The sequence below is a fragment of the Haliaeetus leucocephalus genome, unplaced genomic scaffold, assembly GCF_000737465.1.
Source record: "Haliaeetus leucocephalus isolate CR32 unplaced genomic scaffold, Haliaeetus_leucocephalus-4.0 Scaffold880, whole genome shotgun sequence".
Classification (NCBI taxonomy): Eukaryota; Metazoa; Chordata; class Aves; order Accipitriformes; family Accipitridae; genus Haliaeetus; species Haliaeetus leucocephalus.
The window spans coordinates 1198233-1223551 of record NW_010973316.1 but is presented as its reverse complement, the minus strand read 5'-3'; the positions used below and the strand labels follow the sequence as shown (position 1 = coordinate 1223551).

General features: G+C 36.2%; 1 protein-coding gene across 2 annotated transcripts; it reads left to right on the top strand.

The window, feature by feature from the left end:
• The first annotated feature begins 1722 nt into the window (after positions 1–1722).
• Positions 1723–25219, top strand: ZC3H15 (zinc finger CCCH-type containing 15). Of its 2 annotated transcripts, XR_775372.1 has the most exons (11): positions 1723–1866; positions 4365–4476; positions 6375–6527; positions 7636–7727; positions 8801–8983; positions 9679–9825; positions 10012–10116; positions 10353–10479; positions 11209–11416; positions 12845–12897; positions 25143–25219. XR_775372.1 is itself a non-coding variant. In XM_010583226.1 (9 exons), the coding sequence occupies exons 1-9, from the start codon at positions 1738–1740 to the stop codon at positions 11400–11402; spliced, it is 1242 nt and encodes a 413-aa protein (XP_010581528.1). In that variant the 5' UTR covers positions 1723–1737; the 3' UTR covers positions 11403–13133. The 2 variants fall into 2 exon arrangements, 1 of the variants encoding a protein (XP_010581528.1); XM_010583226.1 differs by lacking the exon at positions 25143–25219 and having other exon boundaries at positions 11209–13133.
• Positions 25220–25319: the final 100 nt, after the last annotated feature.

The following is a 25319-nucleotide window of genomic DNA, read 5'->3' as shown; positions in this document are numbered from 1 at the left end:
CAAGAGTGCTCTTCGTTTTTTTCTTTCTCACCCTTTTCTTTTTCCATTTCTGTGTTCTACATGTACCTGTATTTTCTGAGTCCAGCTCTTTGGGGTGTAGGTTTGCGTTTCTCGCTCTGTTTAAAACACGTGTGTGGTTTGTTTGGGGGTGGGGGGGAGGGTGGTTAATACAAATTGACCTGTGTGGCCAAGGAGGCATTTCCTAGAACAACAGTTTAGTAAATCTTTGGTTGAAGTTGAATGCAAAATAATTTGAAGATTAATCAGTTGTATCTCATTCTATTTAAACTTCTGAGGCTCAATTCCATGATAAAACCAGACTTAAAAACACTGCTAGGGGTGTGTTTTAGTTATTAAGATAGTTATACAAAATTAAGTGTTTGCCTCCATCTGTTCAGCATGAAAGATAGTAGCTGCTCAGCTGTTTAGGCAGAGTATCTGTGTAATGCAGGTGTTCTTTTAAATCTAGGACTCCAGAATATTGTTTCTATGTTCTTTGGAAATGTTAGGTGAGAGTGGTTGTTCTCACTCTCTGTTGGCCTCAGTGTTTCTGATGTTCTTGCTGAATCCAGCTGTATAGGAAAATTCTCCTTTTCATTACAAAAAAATGTAGCTGAAAGGGGAAAAACTTGCATTGACTATTAACAATAATTTATTACATAATTCAAATACACAGAGGTTATGTGTTCCTTGTGGCATTTGCCACAAAAATCAAGTGTGTGAATGATTTTTTTTTTTCCCAACTAGTTATTTTGAGAAATTATGGATGTAACAGAGGACAAGTTGCTGTTGGTATGGGATACATTGTAAATGAAAATAGGGTGACTCGGGAAATTTGGAGCTCTTTTATTTTACAATTCTTCTATAATATATTTTTGTATTGTTAGGGTTTCTAAAAGTATGTTTGAACTGAGGTATTATCACTGGGTGAACATCTGTTACTTGTTACTGGAAGGAAAAAAATGTTGGTATCAAATCCAAGGCATGGATAGGTTTTTAATGTAGGTATTTCAGTTAAAAAAATAATTTCTGCTTCTGATACTCATGTGAAAGTAAGCTTTTTTTAAATGAAATTTTTAATAGGTGTGGTATAGAAACCTGTCTCTAACAATAAAATTGGAGATGTGGAGGAAGAATTAGTTCAGGCTGTAAACAGAAACTTCTTGCAGTGGAGTTGAGGAAGTACAAACACCTCTCTGGACTTGATAGGGGAAAGAGTTCTCTTCAAAGTAATACGGTTAGAAAATGAAAGGCTTAAAATACTTGAAAATAAAAAGTAATATGTTACATATGGCAGTATTCATCTGCATAACAAATATATAACACTTGTATATGAGTGCTTGAAGATAAAAGTAATAAGTGATTTCAGGTAGATGGGGAAAAAAAAAGCAGTATTTATGGCTATTCATGCTTCATATTTTCTTCAGATGTTACTTGGATAGTCACCAAAAATATCTTGTCCTTTTGCCATGGGAGGCCTCAAAATGCTTTGTGTATGTGCTCACACTAATACTTGGACACAAATAGGTCTGGTGATAAAAGCAGCATTCAGTAGGTTCTTTTGAAAACCAAGTTTTAAAGACCATGTGAGGGGTCTAAATATTATTGATAACTGTTTCTTGGATTGTTTGTGTTGCTAGAGGAAATAGCCTGTGTTTAACTGAAAACCTGAGAGGAGTGGCAGGTGGTTTGCTTTTCAGGGGTTTTTTTGGTAACAACTTAAACTTTTTTCAATTAATGTGCTGTATTTATCTCTTGATTCAGGACAAAACATTTGGCCTGAAGAATAAAAAAGGTGCAAAACAACAGAAATTTATCAAGGCTGTGACTCACCAGGTAAAATTTGGTCAGCAAAATCCACGTCAGGTAAGCATTTATTCTGTAATGTTTCTCCACTCTATAGTCAAATCATCTTTCACTATATGTATAGATATATGTCACATGATACTGAAGTAGAAAAAAGTTGAGGTGTTATTTGCCTAATGTATTGTGACTAGCACAGATAGTTAAATCTATTGTAATCTATTGTCTAGCTGAGAATTATGTAAAGGTAGTACAGAGTATGGGGTTTTGTTGTTTGGTTGTCTTTTTTTAAAAACAAACAAACAAAAAAACCCCCAAACCCCCAACAACCCCACCCCCTTACCCCCACCCAAATCAAACTCAACTAATAAGCCTGCTTTTTTTGTTTACATAGTATTCTAATAGTAACGCAACTAAGTTTAAGGTATACCTGAAATTAAACTGTAGAAACTGGCTATCAGCAAAGTATAGTTGTACATTCCTTCTCCTTTTTTCTCTTTAATTCCCACCTAATCTAAGAAATAGAGAACAGTTAAAAATAAGAATAGTTTTTACTAATCTAAAAACTGAAGTTGGGGGAAGATTAGAAAAGTTTAAGCCCATATGTGCTTGTTGTTCTACTTATGGGAGTACTTGTCAGACTTTTTTCAACTTTAAATTATAATAAGTCTGCAGCTATTTGTTGAACTGGTCAAAGAAACTGAAATTTTGAGCCAGTGTTGTCTACTATGCTCTTCTTTTGCATGATGAAGTAAAATGTGATGTGGCTGAGATACAATGTTTAGATTATACTTAATCACAAAGCACTGATATCCATTATAATAATATTTTCATGAAGTGAGCCAGGGTTCTTATTCCTACAGTGCTAGGGAAGCTAGTTAAGTGTTTTCACAGTTTCCTGTTCTGTGAATAAGCCTGTAAAATAATGACATTTGTGTCAGCTAAATTCATGATGTCATAATTTATGTTAAATTCCTTACATTACATAAGGATGAACTAACAATAGTGAAGTACAACTTTACTTTTAAAGTTGCTATTTGGCTTATTAGATCTAATCTAATAATTTCTTGTAGTGGAAAGGGCTACTTGATGTCACTTCAAAAACATTGGTGTTACAGTCCTTCTGAAATTTCTATATGAAATCCCTGAATCTGTACATGTATAGGAATACCAGTATGCAAATTAGCCCACCTAAAATAATTTTTCTCAAATGCTTGTAGCTGTTGACTGTTGGATGTCAGAAGCTAATTTTCAGACCTGATTATACCTTCATTACCGTGTAAAATAGTTTTCAGTTAGGGTTGTCTCTGAGGAAGAAAGAACACTTAAAAGCAATTTTTCTTGTGTCCTGAGATACAAAAGGAAATGCTATCAAGGTTTTGTTGTTTGTTTTGGTTTTGTTGTTGGTTTTGGGGTGGGGGTGAGGGGGGTAGTTCTTGAAGTTTGGTGTGGGTTTTTTGTTTTTTTGTTTTTGAAAAGCAAGCTTCATCTTCATGCTTTTAGAACCCTAGTACTACTTTTTGTAGTTGACACGTGGGTCTGCATGTTATATAAAATAGGATTTGTGAACTTTCAGTATGAAAACTGACCAAACTAATCAATTCCCTTTTAAAACAATTTGGTGTATTTTTGCCAAATTCACCATAAGAACAAAGCTCCTTTTTTAATATTGCACTGCATTTTACCAGTAAAGTACCCCACCTATTTGTATAGTGGTGTTAGTCTCACTAGCTTTCTTTAAGGATAAGAGTCAAATAATCTAATAATTTTTCCTATGTCCTCTTTCATCTGTCTTCATCCCTCTCTGCTACTCTGGTAAAGATACAAGTCTTTTCTGGCTTATCCAAAAAGGGTAAGGCAGAGTCAGGTGTGGCTTTTTTTTTTTTTTTTTTAACACAAAAACTTTTTGTTTCTTAGGTGAGCTTGGTTTTCAGTCCTTGGCCTCTAGTACCTATAAAATTAATGTTCTTGTCTTACAAACCACTGGTTATCAATGAAACACTGATATATTGAATTGTTATAAATTCAGACAAATAGTATTCTAAAAGCAGTTCCCAACTTCTACAGACAGATTTCCTGAATTGCTACCAGCATGCGTGAAGAGGAGGAGCAACGCAGCGTAGCATGTAGGGGACTAGAGTCAGAGAGGCTTTTGTGCAGATCTTGGAGTAACTGCATTGAATATTTGCACTGCTAATGTAAGACAAAAGAGCAACTAACTTTCCTCCTCCTAGTCTCAATATTCTTCATTTGATTTCCTAGCCTGTAAAGGTGGAATTAGAGGAAACTGTCATCTAATGGTACCTACCAGCATCTTGCATAGCTGACAAATTGCATTTGAAATTCCTTCTGTTTGAAGGGTCAGTCAGTACCACTAGATGGCACTGGCTATGCACTCATGGGCAGGAATTCTGAGAAATTCAGAAATTATTATTGGTTATTTCCGTCCTCCCCTTATAAACTAATTTAGAATGATTTGCTATTTTAGTGTACAGTTGATGTGAAGTGAGTAATGTCATTATAATTTTATATTAATGACTTCAAATTTGGGGTCATTATAGGCTGCTCAAACAGAAAGTGAGAAGAAATTAAAAAAAGAAGATAAGAAAAAAGAATTACAAGAACTAAATGAACTCTTCAAGCCTGTGGTTGCTGCACAGAAAATTAGCAAAGGTATGAGTAACTGAATTCTCTTCATTTATGTTCTGTTATTCATATATCTACTTCAGGTAAAATAACCCTTTAAAAACACCAATTCATTTTTTTAATAAAGCAGATATATCTGTTTCCTTCTGTATCTGGTGTACCAAGTAGTTTGTCAGTAATGATTTGACATTTTTTTAAGAAGTCATCTGGGGTTACTAGATCATTAGAATATCAAAAGCTGCATTGATACTGACGGGGCAGCTGTAGATACTTTGCTATATCCAGGTTCATTAATTAGATGCTTCTGGGTGAGTGGCTTGATTTTGTGTGTGTGTGACAGTATTTGTTTAAAGCAGCCTGTCTCCCCAGGGAAATGTGAACATCCAGGTATTACAAGGAATGTAATATGACAACTATTGTCTTCACAGAAAACTTGTATTCAAATTAGAACATTAAAAATTTTCAAATTACTTCTGTCCTACCTCACCATTAACAGTAGGACTTGGTTTTGGAAGTGTGGTCTTACTTGAACTCAAGTTCTTCAACGAACTAGTTTTGTGATTAAATGTAAGTTTGAGAGTGTTTGATACTTCTAGGAATTGGCTGCCATGTGGGAGAGAAAAAAAAAAATCGTACTTTTTGGTATGAACTAAATGTTATCAAATCTCTGCCTTAATTAATCTTCTGGAACTAGTGAGATTGCAATAATTTTTGACTAAACAAGTGTGGTTTCTGTGTGTGTCTTTAAAGCAAACCTGATATTTGCTCATTGTGGCACTTAGCAGCAGCAAAAGCTGGTTTTCTGTTTATGATTTGCAGTGGTCAGCTTTCTCCAAATAAAGTAGGTCTCGACTTAAAGTTATTTCGGAAGACTAATAGTGTCCTAATTAAAGCTTTTGCTTTCTATTGAGATTGCCAACAAGGAGAGCTCTATTACCTGAAGTTCTTTTAGGGATCCACTCACTGTTTAAAAACTGATTTTTAGTTAAGATTTTAAACGTACTCTAGTCACTGGTGACTTGCACCAAGCATAAAATCACAAGGCTAAAACTTGAGCTTAATCTTACATGAGCACTTAATGAATATTACAAGTAAAGTATTTCTGATTTAGTTGTATCTCATAAATACGTTTCTACCTGCTTTCATTTCTTTTCTCACTTCCTAATGGTCAAATAATTCCTTTAGTGGGATGAATGGAATGGGCTGCCCAGGGAAGTGGTTGAGTCACCATCTCTGGAGGTATTCAAAAAGCGAGTGGACAGGATACTTCAGGACATAGTTTAGTGGGCATGGTTGATGGTTGGACTCAATGATCTTGAAGGTCATTTTCCAACCTAAATGATTCTATGATTCTATGATACTTACTTAAACTGTAGTTAGGTTGATTGAGTAGTTCATACTATAACAATAGTTGCTTATTTTGGGGGCTACCAGCAGCCATCTTATTTATATTATTATTAAAGAAAGTGGTCTGAATGAGTACAGCTTAGATTATTATAATTTATTCTAGTGTGTTGTTCATATGTTAAGGAAAGGCTGACATCTAGAAGATGCTTTACTGTGTATTATTAGAGGCAAAAGTAGCTTATAGGGAAGAACTTGCACAGAGAGATATCTTGTATGTATTATTATATGAATGAATAATTCACTCAGGCACACGTCTATCCATATTTCTTTAAATAGTCAAGTGCCAGCTTTGATACTTAATGTATTTACTTTGTATAGCATGGTATTTACGACACGTTCAGGACATGGAGTATTTACTTGTGATGAACTTCACATCAAATAACTTTAACTTTTAAAAATGTGTTTTCATTCTGTACAGGTCCTAAAGATTGTATGATCCTAGACGTTGTTTTCAGAGCTTTTAATATACAGCTTTAGCTTGAAAATAGTATAAAAATATAAAAACTTTTTTCACTCAGGTGCTGACCCCAAATCTGTAGTTTGTGCTTTCTTCAAGCAAGGACAATGCACTAAAGGAGACAAGTGCAAGTTTTCTCATGATTTGTCTTTGGAAAGGAAGTGTGAAAAACGAAGTGTCTACATTGATGCAAGAGATGAAGACCTTGAAAAAGGTATAATTCTTGTAGAAAATGACTACTAAACTATTCTGATTCTGAAACTGGATTTTTAAGATTGAGTCTTCTTATGTTGTGGTTAAGATCTTGAAGAGCCTGGTCAATGACCAAGACAACACATACCACTGTTCAAAATTATGAACAACAGTGAAACTCACTTTAAAATGTGTGCTCACAAGTATTCTTTAGACCTTGTTTAGAAAAAGTATGACATAGTGATCTTGGATGGTGCTTTTTTTAATTCTGCTGTGTAATGTATTATGTCATACAAATAGCAAGTTATACAGTATTTTGTCTGTCTTAGAGTTGTTAGTTTCTTCCAAGTTCTACAAAATGGAAGTGCAAAAGGAGGAGGTGTAATGAGCAACCATACTTGCTTTCCAGAATTATTACTAGTGTTCACCGAAATGTGCACAGTTCTAGAATTCATGATACTTTGGAATTTCTTATGTGACTTAATCTCCTTTCCCCAAATCATTTGTTGGCTGAGTACTCTGGATTTCACTTTTACTTAGCAGGGGTTAGAGATTTTATAGTCGAAATAATTTCTTTTGTTTTTCCACAATTCATCACATCTCAGTCTTTCTTGGAATTTTAGCCTCTGTCTTCCTAAATGAATACGATAGGATCCCATAGATTCACTACTACTGTTACCGTTGGTGATCTTGCTTCTTTTGATGGAACCTTCTTTTAACTTTAACACTGAAAATTTGGTATTCTCTCTTTCAATCCTCCAGTTACATTATCTGTATTTCTGGACATTAGCCTCCAACCTTCTCTTTTACTCAAGCCGTCTTCCTTTTCTTCTTTTCCCTTGTCTGTGCTCAGTAGTGTACAGATGGAATGACACATTTTTTAGTCTTTAACTGAAACACACTTTATGCATCTCAAAATACAAATTTCTAAGGCTTTTGAGGAAACTGTCTTGTGAGCAGCATAGGAGAGTTTAAAAACTTTATTATAAAAGCCTGAATTTATTTTCCATTCTATAAACTAACTAAAATGTAAGAATCGCATATGAAAACGGTTACTAGGGAGAAAAGCAACTTGACAGCATTGTTTAGTATTTGGAATTTTTGTGAAACCATCTGTTGTCTTTTTCTAGATACAATGGATAACTGGGATGAGAAGAAGCTGGAAGAAGTGGTGAACAAGAAGCATGGTGAGGCGGAAAAGAAAAAACCCAAAACTCAAATAGTATGTTCTTTTTTTCTTTTATTGAGCTGTAGTAGAGAGAATTAACTGGGGACTGGTATTAGATATGTTTATTGTTACCTAAAGATTTTGAATGGAATATTATAACAACGTTCTGAGTATACAGTTGGGCTGATAGTATTTCTAATAATGTATTTAAAAAAAAAAACAACAACAAAAAAACCCCACCCTGAAGCTCTTTCAGTCATCATAAGGTATTTTCTCATGTGAAATACAAATGGATAGTAGATTAAGTACTTTCAGAATAGAAATGCTGAAGGGATCAATAGTATATGTAATGCATCCTACTTGCTTAGGAGATTCAGGTATTGTGATTAGTTAGGTCTATCATCTCATTCTAGTGACTGCTGTATATCCTGGCTTATTTATGTACTGGGTGACATATAAGCATATAAGTTTAAATTTTCTCCTGTAAGCTGAAATTTACTAATTGAGAGTCATTAGTAGTTCCTGACCTCTGACTTCAAGAATATTCTTTAGTTTGTGCATTAAATGGTATAATACCTTAATCCCTTTTTCGTTCTTCAGAACTATTTCACCTTGTTTTCATTACCAAATAATTAAATATTATGTTGATACTGCCTAAATTTGCAAAAGTTCAACTTTGATATGGCTAAGTGTGAACAAGTTCCAGAATGGCATCTTTACCTAAGGATCATGAGCTGGAAGCTTTAACATCTGAGGCAGTTTCAATTTATTTTGATTAAGACTACACTGATGGTGGTGAGCAGGAAGAGAAAGACTGTCAGCATGCTTTTACATGTGCTGCTGGCTTTACAGTTGTACACAGTTGCCAGTCTTCTGAGTCATCCTGTCTTTTTTAAATTAGGATTATGTTAACGGGAAAATGCTGTTGACTACATGAGTTTTAGATAATTAGTTGCACTTCTTTTGTCTACATTTTTAGTGGCAATGCATTTCACATGTTTGTTCAGTTTTGACTACAACTGGCTTTGAATTACTGTACTTCTGACATGTAGTAGATACACATGTAGTGTAAATTGCTGGGGATGAAGAGAATGCAGTGCTAACAACCATTTTTTTGTTTTATACAGGTCTGCAAATACTTCCTTGATGCTATTGAAAACAACAAATATGGATGGTTTTGGGTCTGTCCAGGTGGAGGAGACAACTGCATGTATCGCCATGCTCTCCCTCCAGGTTTTGTATTAAAAAAAGACAAAAAGAAGGAGGAAAAGCAAGATGAAATTTCTTTAGAAGATCTAATAGAAAAAGAGGTAAAGTTGTCAGACAGGTACCTTTTGGTGGTATTTGTTTTCATTATTCTGAAGGGACAGTTGTAAATAACTTTCTAATTCATAATGAAAAAGTATAAAATGTTTTTGGGGCTGTATGAGCTAGAGTGAAGGATGTGTAGTATTTGACTCATGTTTTTGTTTAGAAACTGTTACTTGGTGAATAGATTAAACTGTAGCTGCCTACTTAGTGCAGGTGCTGCTACTCCTTTTTTAGGAGGCTTCTATTTTCCTGCTATTTTCGCTTTATCTATTACAACTGCTTCTGTGGGCCTTTCTTATCCCCAGCTCACTGCCTGCTTATTTTTCGCAGAACCTGTAATGAGGAAACAACACCAAAAGAACGGGGCCTTCTGAAGGCGTTACGTTGCTGCTGTGCTTATTTCTGTCACCATTGCCTGGCAGTGTCAATTTGAGGAGAACCTGAGCTTTTATCATTGGTTTCTTTCCTCCTCCACTTCTCATGTTAACTTTCATGTCAATTCACCTAACTAACTGGAATACTGTGTGTTGAGTCAAACTTTAAGTTGATGGCACATGTGCAACAGTGGCGAGAGTGAAGAAGAAATTGGAAATAAATGTTTTCAATTAGTTTCTGGAAAAAAGTAATTAAATCTCTAATTTCTTATAGCCTTTGGAAACAATTTCTAGCGTTAATCAGTCTCTTTACTTGACAGCGTGCTGCCTTAGGACCAAATGTTACCAAAATTACTCTAGAGTGTTTTATTGCATGGAAGAGAAGAAAAAGACAAGAAAAAATTGATAAGGCTGAGCAAGATATGGAGAGGAGGAAAGCAGATTTTAAAGCTGGCAAAGCGTTGGTGGTATGTTTTACAGTCCAATTCTTAATATAAGAAGAAAGAGTAAATAACTTTTTGTAATGAGGTAACTGGCCTGGAATTGCTTTGCTTTTTCTTTTTTTTTTTTCTTTCTGTTATTCTTTCTTTTTTTTTTTTCAGCAGTATAAATACTATGAAGTGATAAATTAAGATTTCTTTTTCTGTGACTAGATTAGTGGACGTGAAGTATTCGAGTTCCGACCAGAGTTGGTTGATGCAGATGATGAAGAAGCAGATGACACTCATTATATTCAAGGAACGGGAGATGATGATGAGGTAAAGAACAGTAACTCAAATAATATTTCAAGTTACATTCGAATTTGAAAACCTTTAATTTGAGAGCTCTTACAGTGCAATTAATAAGCTTGGTTCTTTAACACTGCTACAGACCGTGTTTTGTCAAAATTTTGATATGAAAAGGAAGACAAAACAAAAAACTTGTAGAAATCCTGCAGAAATGAGAATTTCTGTAGATAAGTAATTCATGCAGACCATCTTGGTTTATTTTTCAGATGGAAGACCCCGTGTGCATAAATGATGTCGATTTGAACCTCTATGTCCCAAAGGCTGTAGATGAGACTGGTATTACTGTGGCTAGTCCTGAGCGATTCAGCACATACAGTTCAATAGAAAAAGATGGTAAGCTCACTATTTAGGCATCACTAATATGGGATTGAATTGTTAAGAGCTTCCAGAAAGGTAGACAGAAATGAATTATTGATCTGCTGAAAGTATTTGTTTAAAAAGGACAGGGGAGTGAAATTACCATCAATGATACATGTAGTTACTAAAGAAAAAGCTTGTAGTAAATGCTATGCACTTCTTGTTTTCTTAAAGTTTAAATAAAAGATAGTGTTTATGGCCACTTCAAGTAAATCATTAAGATGTTTTAGTAGATTCTTTTTTTTTTCCCTTCAGATTTAGTAAATGATTGAGTGAATAATATCAACAAAACTGCAAGCTTTTCTTCATATGTTCTAGCTAACTTAAGTTAGCTTGTAATTTCTTAGAGTGAAGTCTTGATCTTGGTGCGCTTGTGGAATGCATACCCTGATCTTTAAGACCCTGAGTCTTTTAAGTGTAGACATTGAGTAGCAGTAGCTCATTAAGTTTGACCCAGTTATGAAAATAGGAGTTTGAGGAGTTGGGAATTTTGAGTTATTTTTTTTCAATCTGTTTTAATAACTAATGATCCAAACCTGCATATTAATCAGGTACATGTAATTTAACCAATATATGTCTACATAAATTTCAAATGAAGTAACTTCTTTATAGTTTCAAAAATTTAAAGCCTGTTTAGTAGGATTGTGAATTAGTGATTAAGAAACTTGTGACACTGAAATGTGTAAGAATTATTTTTATTTTCAGATAATAAATTAAATGAAGCTTCTGGTGGTGATATTAACAGCAGTGAGCAAAATGATTTAGAGGAAGATAATGATGGTGATGGGGAGTTGGAAAATGGAGTAATTGATGCAGTTCCAGTTGATGAAAATCTTTTTACTGGAGAGGACTTGGATGAACTAGAAGAAGAACTAAACACTCTTGATTTAGAAGAATGAATTAAAAAGATCAAGTGAGGAGTTAAATCTATGTGACAAAGTGAAAACTGACTATGTTTTTTTTTCTCCTTTTTGAATAGAATTCTTAAACAGGATGTTTATGGTTACCCAGCTGATTCTGATGGGCACATCATATACCAGGAATATTTTCCTTCAATCTCATCTACTCCAATCTTGACTATGCTCACAGTAAAATATTCAGAGTAGTTGAGAATTACCTGACAGCTGAATTTGCAGAAAATGAGATTATAACTTTCAACTAAAAGTAGGAAGTGTAACTGCTTTGCCAGTATGCAAGTATAAGTGGGCAATTTGATACCAGGTGCAGTAGATAAATCAAAGTATACATTCTTCACTAGAACTGCATTTTTATTAGAGATTGTGTTTAGAAACTGCCTGAAGTGTTTTTAGGCAGTATACTCTAATGGAGCTGATGCAGGTTATGCTTCTTTAAGTGGTGATTAGCTTTATTTGATCAGCTGGATACTGAAGATTGTGAACTGATACATCATACAATACAATATGGTGCCCTCTGTTTAAAATGTTTTAAACTTTCCCACCACCTTTTGCCAACAAAACTGTAAATAAAAACTATCAACTTTAAAATACCTGTGTTGATTTTTCTCTGTTGAGTTACGATATCATACCAAACTGTTATTAACTTCATTTTCTAATACAGTCATAAATATTTTTCTCTCCAGTCCTGATACAGAGGTGATGATGTCAGCTTCAGTTAAATTAGGGCTAACTGAAATTACATTTTTTTTATACACTTCATGCAGTGTAAAATTCAGCAGCTGACTTCCCCCACCCCGTTGTTATCTCCTACCCATCCTGATTTAATACATGCTATAAATTACTCATTGCTATTTGAGTCTCATTCTTTCCCCACTGTTTTGTATGTTAGGGAAGACTTCAAGCTCTGAAGAGGAGGGATGTTAGGGTCCTAAAAAATGCCTGTCATATCTTCAGTGTTCTATAAATAACACAAAGTTACGCAGTAGTAAGTGGCCTCAAAGCGGAGCAGTCTTGTACCCTGCAGGGGGCACTTATTGTCAGGCTTTAAATGAAGTCAACACGTCCTTTTAAGACTTACTGAATCCCTGCCATAAGGATTTCTCAGTAATGGTGCTTTTTCAAGGGGGCTGTAGGTTATGCCTCCTTGTGGTACCACTAATAGTATCTGCAACAGTATAGCTGTACTAATGATACTGTTTGTATCGATTTTTCTAAGGCTTTTAAATTAACTACTTGAAGACCATTACGATTCATGGCATTGTTAGTGAGCTTTACTTGAACTGCTTTTGGGTGGTAATAGTAGCTTTAATGGTTATTTCTGACACTGCTAAATGGACTCTTGTATCTTGAATGCTATTTCTAAAATAGCTGACTTAGACATTTTTTGCCTTTTTTCGGATCTTTGTGGAATTTTTCTCCTATAGGAACATGAAGCAGTGTTTAAGAGAAAGAGGCCTACTGAAATTGACTTCTAAATGTAAGTGTTTAAGGAAAAGCTGCAATATCAGATATAAATATTTATTTATGGAGATTTTTCTCCCATGGCCATAAATAAACAGTGTTGACAGATTATTGTATTATACTGGCCAGCAATAGGATACCTGGATATCAGGACACTTAAGAATGCAATTCATATTTGAATGTATGATGCATAATTTTTCAAAGTTGTATATTTTAAATGGGAATAAAAGTAATTTAATCATTATCAAGGATGACAATGGCTTTGTATATGTTGTCTCTTAGCGGCTGGTATATTGTATATAATACTGATTTCTATGATACTGATCTGTTTCACTGATCTAAATAGGTCCCATCTTTGTCACAGTTGTGTTTGTTGTTAATGATTTGCATTTTACAGTGGAGGAATAGCAGGGTAACATTAATTTCAGCTAATAAAACACTGAGATAGATGGGCAGAGAGTGCGTGTGTGCCCTTTTGAGTCTAAAGGGCTCAGCTGTGGTGTGTAACTGTTGTGCTTGCATCATTTAAACATTAGGACAGTTGCCTTGCATAGTACTTAAATATGTTGAATATCTGTAAGTTAGTTGAAGAACAACTTATTTTCATAGGCAGTAGTTACTGACAGATTACTTCACGTGGTCAGGAAACAATAGTTGCTATCCCTTTTTGGTTTTCACCCTTTCCTTTCAACTTATGCTGGCACTCCTTCTGACTGGACTTGTTCTAGCCTCTTGGCTGGGTTGGTCTGTCTAGGTTTCTAACCATGAAAGCAGGGTGACTGCTTTTGAAAAAGTCTTTGTTAGTGTGGCATTCAGGCATACTTTTGAGGATTAGTAGCAATATGCTGCTACTTCTTTCTGCCTGAAGATAGGCTTGAATATAACCTGTTAAAAGTTCTTCATCTTGTGAGTTAAAGAAGCCTAAATTTGCAGGTGATGGGGAGTTTCAGTCAATAAATGCTCAACTAAAAATGAATGCAAAGGCCTTAGGATAGATGAATTATTAATATTTTGGAAATGAGCATTGTGATAGCATGGAGTCCACCTGAATGTGACTTTACCACTGAGTTGTTCCTATTGATGCAAATTTCCCCAAATTAATTTGATGTTAAGTGAATGAGTCACTTAACAGAAAAAGGAGATACAATCTGCATCCTAATATAGCAGTATTTTCACTTCAGTGACCATCCGGTTTGTATGGGTCCAAAATACAGGATTTCACTGTTACAGGAGCAGGAGGGCTTGGTCTGAGACACTTACTGGGTTGAGGTCAGGGTGTAAAGGATCACAAGCCACGGAAGAAACACCTCTGCAATGAACTTAATTCCTATTCCTTGCCACCTGCCCCACTCTGTGTCATCTTGTTTTTCTCATAACTTAAATGAGTACTGTGTGAGAAGTGTAATGTAGCTGTGGCTTTAACATTTCTTGAGGAAATACACTAGTGTAGCACTCTGCCTTCGCAGCACCTTTGTTACTGGACACCTGCGTGGACAAAACCAATTTGAAAAATGCTGCGGAAAACCCATGCCTTTCCTTCCTCGTGTTTGCTGTTGTGGGACTAGAGTATGTGCTGGGCTTTAAGTTTTGAGGTATGTTAAAGTCCTGTTTCCGTCGCACAAAAACTGCTTCAACTGCTTCAACTGGCTTTAAATTCTCATAGGACTTTTTTTTTTTTTGAGAGCTGTGCGACTGAATTTTATGCTCGCCACTGCTTTGTTACTCAGAGTTCCGTACTTGTTTTATAATGAACACTGTTGATAAAGGCTTGGAAAAAATCTGGAGAAAAATTAAATATTAAGACTGACCTTAAGTATTACATTATCTGTTAGTTGTTTGTAACAGAAATGTTGCTATTTCTAAATGGACAAGGTTCCCCAACTGCTTTTTAGCAAGGGGAGGTTTTACTATGGATAAACTTTGGACAAAGCAGTAGTACTTTTCTTGGCAATTCAGTATTGTCATAATAGATTGTGTTCATTTAGCAAATCGTTTGTACAGAAAGAACTGAGACATACAAATTAGTATATTTTCATGTATATTTTCTTTTACAGTTCTTCAGTCAGATGTGTAGAATAACAAGTGTCAAAAAAGTATGTCTCAGACATTCTGAATGCTGATTTCTACTTATTTTGCAATGTTTATGCCCCTTTTTAAAAAAAACTGAATATAATAAGCAATGCAGGCTTAAATATTTTGTAAGCTTATATATCTTGCAAATAATGTACTTGGAAGTTTCATAAACAGTATTTGTTGTTCCATGTGCTGCTTTTTAATAACTTACTGAAACCATAGAGTGATTAAGTGACTAAATTAAAAATCTGACAAGGTTAGATCTTTGTTTCCCTCACAGTGAAATTATTACAGCCCGAAGTTGAGAGAATGAGATTGCTTTCATATGCAAATATCTCTCATATATATTCACCTGAAGTATCTCAGGAGAAATACCCCCTGAGTAACATCAGTAAGAATAGGAAGAGAATTGGAAAACTGAGGTCTGGGAAGGCCAGAGGAGCCACAAAAAAACCCTGTAACAGTAGCCACACTGCATCAGACCATGAGACTGTTTATCACACTCTGAAAACCAGACGTGGGGAAGAGAGAGGTAAGAAAAGGACAAGCCCGTGTACTTCTCGGGAGCGCTCATCATATGTAGCTTCCAACAATTCTTAATCTAGGCGATTTCCTCTACTAGACGTAGCCCATGATGGCTTTTTCTTCCAAGTATATTCCCTGTTTCTCCCTTGAATCCCTATACATTTTTAGCCTGTTTTGGAAACCCAGCAGTTCCACAGCTCTGCCACATCTTGTTTTGAACATGACTCCTTCTAGCTTGTATTATTAGATCTCTAGGGAAAAATAGAGGAAGTGATATCCTATGCCTGCCTTTGCTTTGAATTGATGCCAAGTAGAGAAAGTGGATATAAAAAAAGGAGTTGATGTATTTCAGTTGTGAAGAACACAATCTCCTGACATATTTCAGTGCTAGAAACATTTTTTTTTTTTACAAAATTAGAAACTTTTATTTCTCTTAAGGTGCATGATTCTTTGCTACGAATGGGCCTTAATCAGAAAAATCTTTAATGAAGCAAATAGTCTTTGTTCCCAGTTATGTACCAGATGTATTTTATGTAGCTATGATCATGTTAAGTGCTTTTATAGTGGTATCTGCAAATCACCCTTCACTTTTTCCCCTCACTCTAGTATTAGAGGCTTAGAAGCGACCTTGGCTGAGGCTGTTACTTTTAGTTCTTCCATTTCAATAGATGCTCTGTCTTTTTATGGAGAGTGGCTGTTGCTGGTATCAGCAATAAGGCCAAGATGTTTTATTCATTTATGATGTTATAGCCCTAATATGTGACCACAGTATGCTCCTTCATAGCACACTATTGAAATGAATGGCGAAAATAATCAGTTCTTTCAATCATAGAATAACAGCATTTCATTTTTGTTTAGTGAAAGAGACTTCAGAGGTAATCTCTTTATTTTATGTTTTTGACTGAAAGTGTTTGCAGAGTGTTGTAATAAATTTGGACATAAATTTGAGCAACTTTGGTGTAAAACTGAAAAGGTGTTCCCAAAGTATACCAAATCAGACTTCAAAAATGAGATGGACTCCTAAATTAAAGCAAGATACAATGCAAAAGAAAGCATCATAGCTTTCTTTTTTTTTAAAAAAAAAAAAAAAAAAAGGCAGCAGCATGGGAAGAAGCAGAAGCATTCCTGAAGGGAAGAGGAGCTAATTATTGTAGGTTGACAAAGCAAAACAATATTCTTTGTGCAGTCAGCCGTTGGGGAAATGTGTTCTACCAATATTGTGTCCTTGGACTTGTGCTGGAATGAAACTGTCTTGTCAGCATATAATACGGGTGTAGTGCATCTTTTGTAGTTGTAGAAAATCAGCTAAAACCTTCTATTTTTCAGGCCTCTAATAAATTTGAACAGGCTTGCTATTCTAAGAGACCTTTTGTCCCGTTCATGTTTCATCTCTATTCCTGTTTTATTCCTTGGTTTATCTTCTGACACTGAGGCTGTCCATTTTGTGCTCTGAACACTGCATGTGAAGATTGGATCAAAGGCATCACTTGGTAGCTTGGTCTCTGTACAATAATATGAAGCCATTGTAAGCTCTCAGTCAATGTTTTCTCCCAATCTTAGTCATGTTTGATGTGTCAAGTAGTTTAGTTGTCATGGTTTGGGAACAGTAGACTACTTAAGAAAAAGATGAATTGACCTCCACTTGAAAAATTCTATAGTTGCAGCTTAATGCCTTCTTAAAATAGATAATGGTGAAGTTTCAAGTCAAGAAACCTTTAATTTTCACTCTTCATCACTTTCTTTTTGTTGTCTTCTCTCTCTTCTGAGTATAAATACTACATAAGGGAGGCTCTTCTGACTGACCCCTCTAATCCGTATCAACCAGTTTAGTAACTGTCATGTAAGCCCGCTGGCTGCCTTCTCCCTTTGGGCTCCTTCCATGGGCAAGGGGCAAAGCACAGTATTGCCCAGCAGTGTCCTCTGCTAAGGTGGCTCTAAACACTTGAGGGTTTTGCTCATAAAATGGAGAGAAGAAGGATTAGTCAAGTTGGTCAGAGAGGACGTAGCAAAGATCTTATCTCTCCAAATGTCTGTCAGACTAGGATCAAAATAAGAGGCAATAAACTATAAGGGATCAAAAGGAGTTTGTTTAACTGCTGTCATCCCACCTTTGTGAACTTTTTCCTTGACTAAGAACCTAGTAGGTGTCAGAACTACACTTTGTGTCAGTAGTATCAGCCTGGCACTACAAGCTCTTCAGTCTTGTCAATACAAAAAGCTTGTATTCTTTAAATAGTGATTCTAGTTTTTGTCCCACACAGTGTCTTCCACAGAAATATCAAGTTACAGTTCTACAGAATATGTGCTATACATAAATAATTGCCCATTCTTTGTATGTAGGGGGAGGCAGAGAGAAGTGGAATGAGGAATCTTCCCCCAAGATAGCAAAAAGGAAAAAGCTTTTAAATGTGCTCTTTGTTCAAAGCACAGAAGTGTCTGCAATTTCTATCACTGATAACTGTTGTCAGCATTAACTGGCAGACTTCTTTTTGATAGATCCAAAAAAAGTTTTTTCACCAGCAGCACCCAACTGGGAGTCTATTGGAACAACCTGGCAATTGCAGGCTAATGTCTTACAAGCAAACAATAAAAACTTTTAAAACAAAACAAACCAACACCAAATGCCACCCCCCTGGCCAAACCCTCTGTTAGAATGGTTCAGGATCTGATTCTGTATTGATCCATTTTCTTTAGCTTTATTCCTTGACATAAACACTTATTCTTCAACCCAGCGAGGACATAGTCACCGGTATAATGTTTTCTAGATAACGGCATGCTTTGGTTTAATATTCATACCAGACAGGGCAGTATTCCCTTGATACAGAGACTCGAAACGTAATGGCTTTCAAAGTGAGGGTGAGCTGGGGCTTTTGGTTTGCTTTGGGAGAAAGGGGATTTTTTGCCTGGGGAAGAAGGAGGAAGTTTGAATTTGGGGGCATTGTGTAAGATGGTATCACATCCTCTGAAGTCAAGAGGCTGGAGCTGATGGCTAAGCTGGTTTATCAAGGCCTGGGATGCCTGGGCTCAAACACTTTAAATGCTTTTTGAGAGAGGTGGAGGGAAATAATATTTTTCCATGTCAGTTTGTCTTGCTGCAATCTTTTAGTGCTTTCATATTTGAGTGTAAAAGAATATTCAGAGTATCAGATAGAAAGGAGCTTGGCTCTACTCCACTGGCTTTCAATTCTACTTGCTCTGCGTCCTGTTGTTATTTTGCCCTATAATTCTTCAACGTGTTTAAAGTCTGAACTCATTACCAAGCATGGAGCAGTCTGAAGAAATTTTTTCCCTATTGCTAAGCAGGGAATTCTTTGTAGGTTTTAAACTTGGTTTTGTTCCAAATCCTTTAGCAGGAACATGCAAGTGTTGCTGTAGTACAGGAGCACTAGAGGACAGATGCTTCGAGGCAAGATGTAGCATTATGTTTCTGGAGTAGTAAATTAAAAAGCAAAGATGACTGCTCTTTGAGACTGAGCTTTATTAGACTACTTTGAAAATGCATGATGAAAAAAATCAGTGAAAAATTCTCAAGAACTAGGAAATAGAAAGGAAGTTGCACATGAACTATTACACTCTTACTAAATCGAAGATTATTTGCACTAAAGACAGGAATGGCAATATCTCTATAACAGGAAGCACTGACCTCCGGTATTTCTGTATAACCAGAAGCAGCCAAGAATGTGCGAAAACTAGAAAATGCATCTTGTCTTCTGGAAATTCTCCATAAATGAAATCGACTACAAAGTGACCCCTGTCTTCTGTGCCTATAGATCCTGGCTGCAGGGAAGTGTTCTGTTTCTCTTTGCTCCTGGCAGAATAGTGTTTCACAAGTACTTTTGCCAGGCATTGCCACTTCCACTTTCTAAATAAAAACTGTGTGTGTGTTCTAGTAACGTGTTCTGTATGTGCTTACTATGACTGATGGACTTGTCAGAAAGGACAGTACTTAAAATTGTATGAAAACAGTGACAGGCAAAAGAAAGGAAAGGTTTTTATGGAAGAAATTTAGATGCAACTAAGAACATAACATGATGGACAAATAGTGACTTCTTCCTCACCTCTGGGGAACTGCATAAAAGCAGTGTGTTCTAGAGCACCTTTTGTTGATGTAAAAAGGCAGAGTTAAATTCATGACATACAGTGAGCAATTTACTTTTGCTGGAGAGGAAGGAAAAAAAGGTGGAGAAGAGAGTGGTGAAGAGATAGTAGGGACGATTCTTTATTCAAGAATAATATTAGTACTCTTGTATTAATTGTGCCTGCTGTGTATTTACTTACCTCTGCAGGATAAAAACAGAAGGGTGGATTAGGAAGAAGCACAGGTTGAAGCACAGTTCTGTCTGACTGAATCGGCCTGTGAAGGAGCTGTGATGGCAGTAGTAACTAGCATAGGAAGCTGGAGCTTTTTCATCTAGCAGGCTACACAGATGCTATGTAAGGTCAGCCATTTCTGTAGGGTCAGAGAAGCAGAAACACCTTCTGTACACAATACACATATTCCACACGAGATGAAAGAGCAAAGAAAGCCTGTGATTTCGATGTTTCCTTTCACTTGTTTTCTTTTCCTACTTTCAAAGCAGAAAGCCAGCTCCATTACACTCTCTAGATTAGCAAACTCTCCCCATCCCCTTCTAGAAAGCTCTGCTGAGACCTTTCCCACCAGAAGACAGGAGAGCTCTGTCTCTCCCTGCCTGTCTCCTGAAAGCTCCTTCGCCATGGTTAGCTGAGGGCACCGTGCCAATTCGGGAGGTAGGTGTAGCGACTTCTCAGTCTTTCTTCCCCAGGCTGGTGTGTTCCCACACCCTGTCCCTTAATGGGGTACGGTGGTATTTAACTTCACTATGTCTTACATATGCCCAGATATTGTGAGAACATTTTTATTGAGATTGTGTAGACAATGTTACAGAGGTTGGGTTTTTCCCCCGATCCATTTCTCCTTTATTGTGTTATTTCTAGTCCATCCTTTTCTCTAGAGTAAAAATACTGTTTAAAAATATCTTTTAAAAATATTTAAGTTTTGGGGGGCGTTACTGAGCAACATGAGGATACATTTGTTAGATCTGCAGAAGTGAAGTGCGCTGTGAAGCAAAGTCAGACACACACATGATTTTATAATGATGAATTTTGTCAGACTGAAGAAACATGAATACTTTTGTAAATCAAGCATAGCTGTCCCTGAATTTGATGCTGTAATATCCTAATGTAAAAAAAGGCCTGGTGAGTAACGAGCATTCTATAAAACATAAAAAGGGGATGGCGGAAAGACACCAACTAATACTGAAGTAATGCAGCTATCAGTACTGAACAAATCAGAAAAAAAAATCCTGGTACGACTTACTTCCTTTCGAAGTGGAAGATTTCGAACTCTAGGCTGAGAGGTGTTCATCAGCTAGAAGGTGATTTTAAAAACATGGTCATTGTCCCTAATTGTCCTAAAGAAAACATTGCCCTATAGCCTTGGGCGAAGGACAGCTTTTGCATAACAACTGAATGAGATTTTTGCTAATGTGGTGAATTGCTCGTAGGAGCAATAAGGCAAATCAAGCTTTCAACATTGCTGTAGTGGTTTCCTGGTATTTCTCACCCAGTAATGCTTCCATAGTTTTCAGATTTAATGTTGCTTTCAGGAAAATGAACATTAAACATTAATATTAAACAAAATAGAAATAAAAGGCATCAACTGGCCAAACCAAAATAATATGTACAGTCCATCTTTTTGGTTGAGTTAGGCTTGCTTTCTACTGCCTTGTTAGAAATGGAGTTATTTCTTAAAAGATCTGTCCAGGTCAGCTGAGCCTCTTTACAAGTCGAAACATCTGGATGGCACAAGAGCATAATATGTACTAAAACTCTCATGTTGAGAAAGGCTTTTCTGGGAGACTAATAGTAGTACCAATGAGAAAATCGGTGCTAATCCTTTTTTTGCTCCAGATATTAATACTACTGATACTGTAAAGCACTGTATCTGCTAAGAGGCTGAAGCTTATCGGTTATACACAGGACACCTTGCTGAGCCTTTGAACTAGGACCATGGTGGCTTGCACATTCGCAATTTCTACCAGATTACAGAACTTTGTCCATTTCTTGTTGATGAATGTCATGTCATGGGAGGAGACGTAATTGCAAAGGAAAAATGTTCTGGAATACTCCATCCATGTTATAGGCTGGAGACTCAGGAATAGCAAAAAAAAAAAAAAGTGAGTCCCTGTCTACCAAAAGTGCTTTGCATCTTGCAAAGTTTTATTCAGCTGTGCTAATAACTAGTTGTGTGAGTAAAAACTAACAAGAGTAACAACTTGTAAGATGAAATTTAGTTTTATCTATTGAATAATGGAAAGTGGTTCTTTAGTCTCTGGAGAAATGAAAAATAATTTTATTCAATTATAAATACAGACAGAAATTTCAGTATCTTGTTAAAAGGAATCCCAGTCCTACTGCCCACTTCTTAGTGGTAAATTTTCACCACTGAATATCTCAGTCAGTCAGTAGCCTGTACATTGAAAACTAGAGATAACAGGAGAGTAAATACAGAAACATGTAATTAATTTGTTTACATTCTGTAATACGATCTCAGTAGCTGTTGTTTATCTATTTGTTAGTCATGCTGAGAACTAAACAAGCTCGTAAAGAAAAATCACATCTCCACTGGAAGGGTATTATCCTGCTTTACATTAAGAGCAAAGTCTGGTTTAGGTTTTCATTCCTCTGTCCATGATTCGGTCATAGTAGCTCAATGCAAGCAATGGAATCAGTCACTCGGCCTCTTCTGCAACAGAAAATCCTTTCCTTCATTTACAGTAAGCTTGGCTTTGATTAGAAGTAGAATCCCAAGCTGTACATTTCAGTTTTTTCCCATGTTGAGGCTGGGGGGTATAATACCATATAGGGAGATGTGGCTATGCTCTCAGGCTGTCTAGACCGATTGACTGTGATTGTGCTCTGAATTAAGGCCAGACAGCAGTGACGCCACTGCTTCCGCAACTGGTGACTCAACTCGGTGGGAGCGGAGCAGGGTGCTCGGTGCTGAGTCAGGAAAATAACAGGCAGCTTCACCTTTCTCAGCCCAAATGATGGGAGAAAGCAGATATGCACAAAACAGCTGTTGAAAAAGCAATTGCCTTCTTGAAGAAAGGAAACGGTTGGAAAAAAGATTTCCTTAGCGATGAGTAACCTCTGACTCTGTGTAAAGTCTGGCTTATTCCTTTGGCCTGTCCTTCAATGATTTGCTGACAACAAGGAGTAGTGCTGCCCAACCAATCCTTAGGAAGCCAAAATTTATCATTTGGTAAAAGAATTCTAATACCTTAAAAATACCTTATCCTTCACTGTTTGTCTAATGTTGTAAAGTTACACAATCAAGTAGAGAAAATAAATCCTCCTTTTCCCTAAGCTACTGAGTTACTGATCAAAGTACACATAAACCATTGTTTTCTTTTAGTTTATTGCCCTATTTGCTAGAATGCGGGAACTTATTAACTTATCTGCAGTTTTGCTTTGATCAAGTCTGTAGTACAACAGCTGTGAGAGAAGTCAGTAAATAATAATAACAGTTAATCTTTATTAATGTTTTTGGGTTTTTGGTTTTTTTAACCTATGAAGAGGCAGCGAAGTTAGGAAAATTAGCAACAAAGATCAAGTCTAGGTATAGGAACTCTCCTCTTTTTCTTGACAGAATAAGAATTTTTGAGTTGGCTTCCTTCAGGAATTATTATTATCACTTGGTAACAAGAACAAGTGACTGGAACACAGGATTACCTTGTTCTCTTTTCTGGCTCTGCCATGGATTTACTTGAACAAACCACTTATCTTCTATGTGCTGCTGTTTGTTAAGCTGTGATACACCTTACTGCAGACAGGGAAGTTGGGAGAATGACTCAATGGAAATGTTTGGCGGGGTTCTTCCTTGGTAGACCATGAGACTGCTGAAAAACCTACATTTAAATTATATGTTTTGAAAAGTGTAGGTATGAAAAATATGTATTATTTACTGCTTAGAGTGGAGCAACAATGCTGCAGGGTTGCGCAAGTATTAAGGCAAGTATTTCTAGATGGGAGGAAACAGTTCAGTCATAAAGCATTTTTAAAATCCAAAACTCTTAACTCACAATGCCTTTTCAACAAAAACAATTTATTGCAAAATCCTCTCTTGCTTTCTAGCCTTCTTTTCTTTTTTTCCCCTCATATTGGTAATTTTTCCAAATGAACTTGCAAAAAAATGTTAGCAGTAGGTAAGTAGCAGTAGGCTTGTCCAGAATCCATGGTGTACGATACAGCTTACATATTTTACATCCAGCTTTTAAAAGGTTGCCATTGCTCAGCCTCTTTCTCTTAGTCTATTGTATTTTCTGTTGGTTTCAAGACTACTTAATTTAGCTTGCATGTTAACATAAAATCTGACTGGATTAAGATAGAACAACATTGAAGTTTTTAATTTAAAGCAACTTTCTTTATTCATTTAGTGAGAAATTGAAATGATCACCCAGTATCAAAGTTCAGTTCTTCGCCTTGGAATCCTTTCTACATTACACTTTTTTTTCTTGTAAGCCTAAATACCATGGTATCAGTGAACATAGGCTGATTAGACATTGCTTAAAAAAACCAAAACAAAACCAAAAACCAAACAGTGACTGTAAATTTGCACTCCAAGGGAAAACAGGAAACTGATACTGAGATATGATTCATTAGTTGGTGATGAAGAAAGCACTTTTTTTTTGTTGTTTTTGTGAAAGGCCCTTGGGTTATTTGAAGGAATAATTCATGAAAAGGAAGACACAGTGTTTAATGCACCTAGTTCAAAGTTTTAATATACTACTTTGTGTACACTGAATTAAGCCAACTGCATCAAAACTTCAGGAATACTTAATGATTATTAAATCATGTCTCTCCTCAGTAGGTTAACTAGAAGTTTGTTTGCAAACATTATGCTTCTGACTGTATTAATCTGCCTGCCAGTATTCCTGATCATTTTAATTATTTTCTGCCATGATGATTGCTCTCTGCTGAAAACATTCTCAATAAGTGGCTTCTAATTTTGCTCACTCTGAATCTTGTTGGCTCTACCTAAGGCACCTGATGTTTTTTAGAACTGAGCCTGTAAAAGTCCACTTACTGTCAATTTAACAGATTTCAAACTAAAATGATCTAAGAATCTAAGTCCAAAATTTCACCAGTTCAGAAGTTTGGGGGGGAGTTATAGCAGTATTTTAGAAAGGCACTCTAACTGATGTAATTTCTGTTCTTGAAATTAAACAAGCCCATTAAGGTAGGATTTTTCAATTTTTTGTTGCAGCCATTGTGTTAGAATTCATCACTTCTGTTCAAGAGGCCTCAGCATAATGTCTCTACAACCGGGTGTGTTTTCTGAGGCTTTTTCTTGTATAGCTTTGTGGGTTTTCATATGCTTATTTTATAAATGATTTTCTCTCAGGATTCTCTTACCTCTGAATCTGTCCCTTGGTAAGTATGTATGGGATATTTTTAACTTGTACTTAGGGTTTGAAACATCATTATTTGTTCCTTGACTTTCTGTCATGCTCACATGAGAAAACCAAAGCCAGAAGTTTAGACTTTTGGTGGCAACAGCATGAAACTGATTACATGCAAACAGTATTGGGTTTTATGGATTAATATTCTGAATTAATATGAAGTAATTCCACTTTATAGGTGCTCCAGCATGTTTGTTTTTTCCTGAAATGCTGCTATACTGAGCAGATGTTAAACTCCGCTGTAGGCTGATGTGGGCAAGGCTACAACTGCCTGAGCTACCACGACGACAGTGCTAAAATCTCATGAGTGACAGATGATCCAAGGGCCGCGAACCGTGACTGAAGATGTCCAAGC